This window comes from Olea europaea, unplaced genomic scaffold (genome assembly GCF_002742605.1).
Source record: "Olea europaea var. sylvestris unplaced genomic scaffold, O_europaea_v1 scaffold1301, whole genome shotgun sequence".
NCBI classification, from domain to species: Eukaryota; Viridiplantae; Streptophyta; class Magnoliopsida; order Lamiales; family Oleaceae; genus Olea; species Olea europaea.
The window spans coordinates 1-9,814 of NW_019230477.1; the positions used below are offsets into that span (position 1 = coordinate 1).

At 37.4% G+C, this 9,814-nt stretch overlaps 2 protein-coding genes across 2 annotated transcripts; both read left to right on the forward strand.

Annotated features, from left to right (window-relative positions):
• The first annotated feature begins 659 nt into the window (after positions 1-659).
• On the forward strand, positions 660-6,147 carry LOC111374854 (nitrate regulatory gene2 protein-like). Its single transcript, XM_022997601.1, has 4 exons — positions 660-1,957; positions 2,931-3,106; positions 3,952-4,175; positions 5,166-6,147. The coding sequence occupies exons 1-4, from the start codon at positions 940-942 to the stop codon at positions 5,965-5,967; spliced, it is 2,220 nt and encodes a 739-aa protein (XP_022853369.1). The 5' UTR covers positions 660-939; the 3' UTR covers positions 5,968-6,147.
• Positions 6,148-6,806: 659 nt separating this feature from the next.
• LOC111374855 (nitrate regulatory gene2 protein-like) lies at positions 6,807-9,814 on the forward strand. The gene is made up of 3 exons (XM_022997602.1): positions 6,807-6,978; positions 7,824-8,047; positions 8,833-9,814. The coding sequence occupies exons 1-3, from the start codon at positions 6,829-6,831 to the stop codon at positions 9,632-9,634; spliced, it is 1,176 nt and encodes a 391-aa protein (XP_022853370.1). The 5' UTR covers positions 6,807-6,828; the 3' UTR covers positions 9,635-9,814.

A 9,814-nucleotide genomic window follows, 5' to 3' on the forward strand; every position in this document is an offset into this window, starting at 1 on the left:
ACGACTAAAGAAAAATCGCATATAAACATGCTATAAAATGAATGTTGAAATGAAAAATAACTAGATTTGTGTATCACCTTTTTACTAGTAAAATTACCTAATATTGATGGCATGACCAACTTGAATTAATTTGAATTTATTGATTAATCTGAAATCAAATGAAATTTTATAATTTAATGACCACTATGTATTTACATATTTTAAGTAATTGAATGTCATAAACTCAAGAAATTTTGAATTGAAAATATCGTAACAATGGAAAAACGAATGTCATAAAAATTATTTCCTAAAATTCCCTTTTCATCCACTTACTATCATACATTCCTTCAACGAATATCCGCTTTATATTGGTTAGTCGATCTTATTATTCAAATCAAAATTTATTTGCTGCCAGAACCCTATTTGTAGAACTTAATTAATTTAAATGCATAAGACTTTTTAAATAAATTGTACCCCAATAATTTGATATTTATGGAATTCAATATCTTTCTTTTTTCAAATATCTTCAAAATAACAAACACCAAAATCCAAACGACATCGTTTACCTCAAAATTGCGACCGTTATACTTCATGTTTGGAAAACCGCAATTGCACGCACAACTCTATGCGCGCTCTCTTTCTTCGCTGTTAAGTAGTGCTCTCCTATCTGCATAAATTTGTCTGTTTCTCCTTTCCTTCTCAGCAGTCATGATTTATTGTCTCCTTTTTCAGTATCAAATTAAGCATCTTTTTGAATCTTATCTTATATATCACCATCTCATAAAGGTGATAGCTTGCTAGACGTTTTACACATTTACAACATGATGCTGGTGTACACGTGATTATTTGTAGTTTTGTTCTTTTCAAATCTGATGCATTTTTTGTGTATCTATGTTTATGTGCATGAATGTGTGTTTATGTAATTTGTATGCGAGAACAATTCTAAGTTAAAAGGGAAAAATGGGTTGTGCACAATCGAAAGTGGACAATGAAGAGTCAGTTTCGAGATGTAAAGACATGAGAAATTTAATGAAAGAGGTTGTTTCAGTGAGGAATGCTTTTGCCTCAGCTTATGCTGGGTACTCAGTGTCCCTCAAGAACACTGGCGCCGCCTTGAGCGATTATGCCGTAGGCGAGGTGCCTCCTGCGGCTGTGTTAAACGGTGGCCCATCTGGGTCGAAGCAGGCACTGCCACCGGCTCCACAACCTCCGCCGCATCCCATGGTGGATCCAAGCTTCCCTCTCCCGCCGCCACCCCTACCGAGTTTTTCCCCTACCCCGCCCCTTAAGCGGGCAGTTACCATGCCAGCGGGGTTGTCAAAAACAGAGAAATTGAAGGTCATTGGCGTTGATGAGAGTGATGTTTATGGTGAAGAAGAGGAGGGGGAGGAAGGAAATTTTCTTAAGAGGCAAAAAGAGGTTGAGGAGGTGGGCCCGAAAACCACGGTTCAGACCCCAAATCAGCAGACGCCACCGGAGATTAGAGGTATGGGATGGGATTTCTTTTTTGCAGACAATATGCCTCAGTCCTCATTGAGAGATGTTGAGGATGAAGGAGCGGGTTACATGGGTGGAGATGGGAATCTAAACAATGATGGAGGGAATGCGGAGGTTAATTCCCCGGAGAAGCAGGCAGGGTCCGAGGAGATTGAGAATTTTAACAACGTGGGAGGAAATGCGGAGTTTAAGACCCCTGAGAAGGAGAAGCAGGTAGAACTCCAGGAGATTGAGGAGTTCAAGACGCCAGAGGAAATGCCAGTGAGTGTGCAGTTTATGCATTCAAACACCGCACCACTGGGAATGAGTGAAGGAATCGGCCAAAGGAAGGTGGAGGGAAATAAAAATGGTGTGGATTTTTTGAAAATTTTGAGTCAGATTGATGATCTTTTCCTTAAGGCTTCTGAGGATGCAAAAAAGGTTTCAAAGATGCTGGAGGCCAACAGGATGCATTACCATTACAACTTTGCAGATAATCGAGGTGATCAAATCATTTTACAATTTGAAAATATCTACATGATTGATTTGTTCTTATAGTATGCATCTTTTAATCGTGTCGTTTTTATGCTTCGATCTATGTTACGCTTGGACGATATACTTTTTTGATGTTGGGATCACATTTAGTACCAGCATCCAGGTTTAATCAAAGGACACAACTTGTGCATTTGTATAACTTAAGATCTGTAATCTGGCATGCTTTACATTATGGTTATGATTCTTAAAAGAGACTTGCATGGTGCATTATTTTTCATTTCTCTGCATGAATATCTGTTTGTAATTTCAGCCCCTTATTTGCAACTGGTCACTTAAGGTTAACCTATTAAGTTTCTTGGCATGGACATTTTGTTTATAGTTTTTAACTTTATTAAAAAATCCAAATTGTTTGAAAATCTTTAATCTCTTTTGACACCAACAATATTTCAAAAATGTGTAAATGTGAAGGTCTTTTTATGTAGTTACTAAAGATCTAGTTGTTTTGGATCTTCAAATGCAGCAATGCCTATAGAGTGGTGAAAAAAGAGTCATTAACCTACCTCAAATTTGTTGGGAAAATTAGATTTAGTTGGTTTCTTGATTTCTGTTAGCAGGGGCAGAGTTAGGATTGTATATTTGTGAGAGCAAATTTCTATAACTAAAATCGTGGGGGCCAGAATCTTGAAGTACAAAATTTTAATTGTGGAGTCAGAATTGATAACTATAAGGATTTTAAAATAAAATTTAAAGGATTTGAAATTATGTGGGGAGGCAGCTGACCCCATACTAAAAAACCCGCCTGTTGCTGTAGATCTCATGATTTCACCAGTTTTCGTCTCATAGAAGATTTCAGTTTCCATACAACTGTTAATATTTTTGCCATATCTCTATGTTACAAATTAATGTGAAAAACTGTAACAATCTGATAGATCAGCTGTCAGCCATCTAACAAATTGATTGATAATACCATTTATTTTCAGGCCGCATTGACCATGCAGCAAGAGTCATGCAAGTTATTACATGGAACAACTCTTTTAGAGGTGTACCTAACGGTGATGGATCCACAGATAACTTCAAGGCTGAAGAATATGAGACACATGCCACAATTTTGGATAAATTGCTAGCGTGGGAGAAAAAACTATATGAAGAAGTGAAGGTGCATTGCATCCTTTTCTTTTAGTTATTTGCACTTCATTTGCAATTTATTCATGTTCTTTTTTGAATTTAGTAGTGGGTAAATTTTCAAATTGGCCTTATTTTAATGGTTAAAATGAAAAACAGCCTTCTCTCAATTTTTGGTTTAAAAGGCTTTAGTTACAGGCCAAATGGCCTTCATCCGTTTCTGATATTTGACCTTGTAAAAGGCACCTTAACTCGATCAGTGCTACCCAATGGTCGAGTTTTTCTAAATATATGAAAGTTTCAAATATAATAACCATCCAATACCTCAACAAGCAAAAACTTTCTTTAGTAAAACAAATGTAGTAAACCAACACATAAGCACAAGAGTCTTTGGGCAATGAAAGCAAGGAAAGGCAGTGGATTCTCTACCTTCACCCACTATATGACAGAAGAAGCAGAATCCATGACTTTTTTGGGGATTATGACATTTTAACTAAAGAAAGAAGGGGAGTAGGTGGCAATTTAGGAGGTGGCTATTTCTCATTTTCTCATTCTAACTTTGGCCATTTTAAATAGATTTATTCTTTTGTAATTAATTACGAGGCAATTTGCTTTATGGTTTTGATTCATTCTCCTTTCTTGTGTTAGAGAATTGGATAAAAATGAACAGTTGTGCTACCTTTAGAAATGAAAACTCCCTTGTGTCTTTTATTTAACTCTCCAGCTGATTAGTGCAAAACTGGAGTTTTCTCGTCGTTGGTTCTTTTTGGATCTTGTGGCAGACCACTAGGCATTTTTGTATCTATATATCTTGATATCCCATACTGTTTATTGTACTCTTATGATTTTTCTTGGCATGTGTTTGCATTGTGCTCATAGACTGGTGAGGTTATGAAGGTTGAATATCAGCGCAAAGTTTCTGTGCTGAACAAGTTGAGAAAACGCGGTGCTAGTTCTGAACAATTGGAGAAGGCAAAAGCTGCTGTTAGCCATTTGCATACACGGTATATTGTTGACATGCAATCATTGGATACAACGGTGTCGGAAGTGAATGATATACGCGACAAGCAGCTGTATCCAAAACTTGTGGCTCTTGTTCATGGGTAATTTTCTATTCTTTTGCTCTATTTTTTTGCCATTTTTGCAGGATATTTAAGATGCCATTTACAACGGCGTTGAATTGGTTATTTGATGCTACTTACTATGTGTAAGTGTCAATTCGGTTTGACATTTTAAGCTTTGATTCTCCTTATAACTCAACTCGTTCCATTTCATTCCGTAATGTTTTTCATCCAGCACCACTTCCATAATTCTATTGAGAAACTGAACAAGAAACCCAGAGATTCGATCCATAATTGGCAATCCAGATTATTAGTTTGCTGTTTTGGCATAAAATGGTCCACTTTCATGCGCTTGGTTTTAAAATCGGATTATACATGAAAACCTACTGGTGCCTACTGTCTGCGCTCTGTGGGATTAGTGGTTATGTACTCATGTTCAGAATCAAAAAGGACCCTTCATATTTTGACTTCTAAAATTGGGTTCTTTTGCAGTTCTTTATGTTCGGTTTGAAGTTGAACCAGTTTTCAGCTGAACTCATATCAGTTTAATGTAAAATTTACACCCTCATAACGAGGTTTGTTAAAATCAGTACACGGGGACGTTCATTGAAATCATTTATGCAGAGTCCATGTACTCATGTTCAGAATCAAAAAGGACCCTTCATATTTTGACTTCTAAAATTGGGTTCTTTTGCAGTTCTTTATGTTCGGTTTGAAGTTGAACCAGTTTTCAGCTGAACTCATATCAGTTTAATGTAAAATTTACACCCTCATAACGAGGTTTGTTAAAATCAGTACACGGGGACGTTCATTGAAATCATTTATGCAGAGTCTTGTAGTTAGTTCGCTTCTCTGAATTTTTGTGATGCTCTAGTTCTTTAACCACTTAAACATGCCTCCTACGAGTTATATCGATTTTTGCCACTAATGACTAATAGGCCAGCATTTTTCCCCATGTATTTTATAGCCATATGGTTTTTGAACTGGTTGTTCTCTTTCTTATTTTCAAGTAATTTGTTAATGAACTTGAAGGATGGCGACGATGTGGGAATCCATGTGCATGCATCATGAAATCCAGCTAAGAATTGTGATGGATCTCAAATCCCTCAACGTCTCTGGGATTCTCATTGAAACGAGCAAACATCATCAAGAGTGTACGACACAGCTTTGGAACGTCGTCCAACAATGGCATTCACAATTCGAAAAGCTAGTGAATAATCAAAGACAATACATCCATGCTCTTAACAGATGGTTGAAGCTAAATCTCATACCGATTGGGAGCAGCTTAAAAGACAAAAGCTCATCCCCTCCGAGAGTTCAGGCGCCCCCTATCCAACAGCTTCTTCATTCTTGGCACGATCACCTTGAAAAGCTTCCCGATGAAGTTGCCAAAAGCGCAATTGCCTCCTTTGCTGCTGTGATAAAGACAATTATTGATCACCGGGAGGAAGAAATGAAGTTCAAGGAAAAGTACGAAGAAACCAGAAAGGAGTACCTACGTAAAAAACAGGCATTCGATGAGTGGCATCAGAAATACATGCAGCGCAGAACTCCACATGAGGAGACTGACCCTGAGAATGGCATAGAAACGAATGTCAAGGATCCAGTAGCCGAAAAACAGTTTGTGGTTGAGAGCTTGAAAAGGAGATGGGAAGATGAATGCGAAGATCACCAGAAACACTGTATTCAAGTGAGGGAAAAGTCACTCGTAAGTCTCAAAAGCCGGCTTCCCGAGCTTTTCCGAGCCTTATCAGGCTATGCTCGTGCGTGTTCCGATGCTTACGAGAAACTGAGGTTGCTTACGCAATCGCAGCAGTCAAATAGGGGTTTATAAGCTTTCATGTTATATTTAACGTAGGGAACTATAGTTTTTCAACAATGAGATTGTTTTCAAACATTGCCGTTTTTGCAATATTTGTTGCCAGTCCATTTGGCTCTTGTCGTGCACTGAAATTCCTTGAGAAAGATTTTGCAAGCTCGCAGAAAATCAAACTTCTAAGTTATTTTGTTGAAATGCGATGGTTTTCCTAAAAGTCTTGACTTACTTTAACTTATAAGCACGGTCAAACATGTTTATATAGTGTATTCTATGTGTTTGTGTTCTTGCTCTATTATTCACTTGTGTTTTACACTTTTACTATTAGGGTTCGATACAACAAATTTTCCATGGAATTAGGAAATTAAATTTCATTTTCCACCTTTTTTGCATTCTAATTGGCCAAATTTTCCTGGAATCGGTTTACTTGGCACAACCCATTTTCTACCTTTTTGAGGAAAATGTTTTCGGTTTGGAGGTTTTTGGTTTTCCAGCATTTTTTATTTTTTTTATTTTTTTTGCAATTGAAACAAATTTTATCATTTTATCCCTTTAATTGACAATTTCCGTGAAAAAGGCAAACAAGCACCAAAAGATCCAAAATTTCAATATTTTTTATAAAGGATTTGAAATTATGTGGGGAGGCAGCTGACCCCATACTAAAAAACCCGCCTGTTGCTGTAGATCTCATGATTTCACCAGTTTTCGTCTCATAGAAGATTTCAGTTTCCATACAACTGTTAATATTTTTGCCATATCTCTATGTTACAAATTAATGTGAAAAACTGTAACAATCTGATAGATCAGCTGTCAGCCATCTAACAAATTGATTGATAATACCATTTATTTTCAGGCCGCATTGACCATGCAGCAAGAGTCATGCAAGTTATTACATGGAACAACTCTTTTAGAGGTGTACCTAACGGTGATGGATCCACAGATAACTTCGAGGCTGAAGAATATGAGACACATGCCACAATTTTGGATAAATTGCTAGCGTGGGAGAAAAAACTATATGAAGAAGTGAAGGTGCATTGCATCCTTTTCTTTTAGTTATTTGCACTTCATTTGCAATTTATTCATGTTCTTTTTTGAATTTAGTAGTGGGTAAATTTTCAAATTGGCCTTATTTTAATGGTTAAAATGAAAAACAGCCTTCTCTCAATTTTTGGTTTAAAAGGCTTTAGTTACAGGCCAAATGGCCTTCATCCGTTTCTGATATTTGACCTTGTAAAAGGCACCTTAACTCGATCAGTGCTACCCAATGGTCGAGTTTTTCTAAATATATGAAAGTTTCAAATATAATAACCATCCAATACCTCAACAAGCAAAAACTTTCTTTAGTAAAACAAATGTAGTAAACCAACACATAAGCACAAGAGTCTTTGGGCAATGAAAGCAAGGAAAGGCAGTGGATTCTCTACCTTCACCCACTATATGACAGAAGAAGCAGAATCCATGACTTTTTTGGGGATTATGACATTTTAACTAAAGAAAGAAGGGGAGTAGGTGGCAATTTAGGAGGTGGCTATTTCTCATTTTCTCATTCTAACTTTGGCCATTTTAAATAGATTTATTCTTTTGTAATTAATTACGAGGCAATTTGCTTTATGGTTTTGATTCATTCTCCTTTCTTGTGTTAGAGAATTGGATAAAAATGAACAGTTGTGCTACCTTTAGAAATGAAAACTCCCTTGTGTCTTTTATTTAACTCTCCAGCTGATTAGTGCAAAACTGGAGTTTTCTCGTCGTTGGTTCTTTTTGGATCTTGTGGCAGACCACTAGGCATTTTTGTATCTATATATCTTGATATCCCATACTGTTTATTGTACTCTTATGATTTTTCTTGGCATGTGTTTGCATTGTGCTCATAGACTGGTGAGGTTATGAAGGTTGAATATCAGCGCAAAGTTTCTGTGCTGAACAAGTTGAGAAAACGCGGTGCTAGTTCTGAACAATTGGAGAAGGCAAAAGCTGCTGTTAGCCATTTGCATACACGGTATATTGTTGACATGCAATCATTGGATACAACGGTGTCGGAAGTGAATGATATACGCGACAAGCAGCTGTATCCAAAACTTGTGGCTCTTGTTCATGGGTAATTTTCTATTCTTTTGCTCTATTTTTTTGCCATTTTTGCAGGATATTTAAGATGCCATTTACAACGGCGTTGAATTGGTTATTTGATGCTACTTACTATGTGTAAGTGTCAATTCGGTTTGACATTTTAAGCTTTGATTCTCCTTATAACTCAACTCGTTCCATTTCATTCCGTAATGTTTTTCATCCAGCACCACTTCCATAATTCTATTGAGAAACTGAACAAGAAACCCAGAGATTCGATCCATAATTGGCAATCCAGATTATTAGTTTGCTGTTTTGGCATAAAATGGTCCACTTTCATGCGCTTGGTTTTAAAATCGGATTATACATGAAAACCTACTGGTGCCTACTGTCTGCGCTCTGTGGGATTAGTGGTTATGTACTCATGTTCAGAATCAAAAAGGACCCTTCATATTTTGACTTCTAAAATTGGGTTCTTTTGCAGTTCTTTATGTTCGGTTTGAAGTTGAACCAGTTTTCAGCTGAACTCATATCAGTTTAATGTAAAATTTACACCCTCATAACGAGGTTTGTTAAAATCAGTACACGGGGACGTTCATTGAAATCATTTATGCAGAGTCCTGTAGTTAGTTCGCTTCTCTGAATTTTTGTGATGCTCTAGTTCTTTAACCACTTAAACATGCCTTCTACGAGTTATATCGATTTTTGCCACTAATGACTAATAGGCCAGCATTTTTCCCCATGTATTTTATAGCCATATGGTTTTTGAACTGGTTGTTCTCTTTCTTATTTTCAAGTAATTTGTTAATGAACTTGAAGGATGGCGACGATGTGGGAATCCATGTGCATGCATCATGAAATCCAGCTAAGAATTGTGATGGATCTCAAATCCCTCAACGTCTCTGGGATTCTCATTGAAACGAGCAAACATCATCAAGAGTGTACGACACAGCTTTGGAACGTCGTCCAACAATGGCATTCACAATTCGAAAAGCTAGTGAATAATCAAAGACAATACATCCATGCTCTTAACAGATGGTTGAAGCTAAATCTCATACCGATTGGGAGCAGCTTAAAAGACAAAAGCTCATCCCCTCCGAGAGTTCAGGCGCCCCCTATCCAACAGCTTCTTCATTCTTGGCACGATCACCTTGAAAAGCTTCCCGATGAAGTTGCCAAAAGCGCAATTGCCTCCTTTGCTGCTGTGATAAAGACAATTATTGATCACCGGGAGGAAGAAATGAAGTTCAAGGAAAAGTACGAAGAAACCAGAAAGGAGTACCTACGTAAAAAACAGGCATTCGATGAGTGGCATCAGAAATACATGCAGCGCAGAACTCCACATGAGGAGACTGACCCTGAGAATGGCATAGAAACGAATGTCAAGGATCCAGTAGCCGAAAAACAGTTTGTGGTTGAGAGCTTGAAAAGGAGATGGGAAGATGAATGCGAAGATCACCAGAAACACTGTATTCAAGTGAGGGAAAAGTCACTCGTAAGTCTCAAAAGCCGGCTTCCCGAGCTTTTCCGAGCCTTATCAGGCTATGCTCGTGCGTGTTCCGATGCTTACGAGAAACTGAGGTTGCTTACGCAATCGCAGCAGTCAAATAGGGGTTTATAAGCTTTCATGTTATATTTAACGTAGGGAACTATAGTTTTTCAACAATGAGATTGTTTTCAAACATTGCCGTTTTTGCAATATTTGTTGCCAGTCCATTTGGCTCTTGTCGTGCACTGAAATTCCTTGAGAAAGATTTTGCAAGCTCGCAGAAAATCAAACTTCTAAGTTATTTTGTTGAAA

Bases quoted from the DNA above. Each gene is read 5' to 3' on its own strand.
- LOC111374854 (XM_022997601.1), top strand. From the start codon at position 940: ATGGGTTGTGCACAATCGAAAGTGGACAATGAAGAGTCAGTTTCGAGA. The intron at 3,107-3,951 runs GTGCATTGCATC...TTGTGCTCATAG, and splicing joins AACTATATGAAGAAGTGAAG to ACTGGTGAGGTTATGAAGGT. The intron at 4,176-5,165 runs GTAATTTTCTAT...ATGAACTTGAAG, and splicing joins CTTGTGGCTCTTGTTCATGG to GATGGCGACGATGTGGGAAT.
- LOC111374855 (XM_022997602.1), top strand. From the start codon at position 6,829: ATGCAAGTTATTACATGGAACAACTCTTTTAGAGGTGTACCTAACGGT. The intron at 6,979-7,823 runs GTGCATTGCATC...TTGTGCTCATAG, and splicing joins AACTATATGAAGAAGTGAAG to ACTGGTGAGGTTATGAAGGT. The intron at 8,048-8,832 runs GTAATTTTCTAT...ATGAACTTGAAG, and splicing joins CTTGTGGCTCTTGTTCATGG to GATGGCGACGATGTGGGAAT.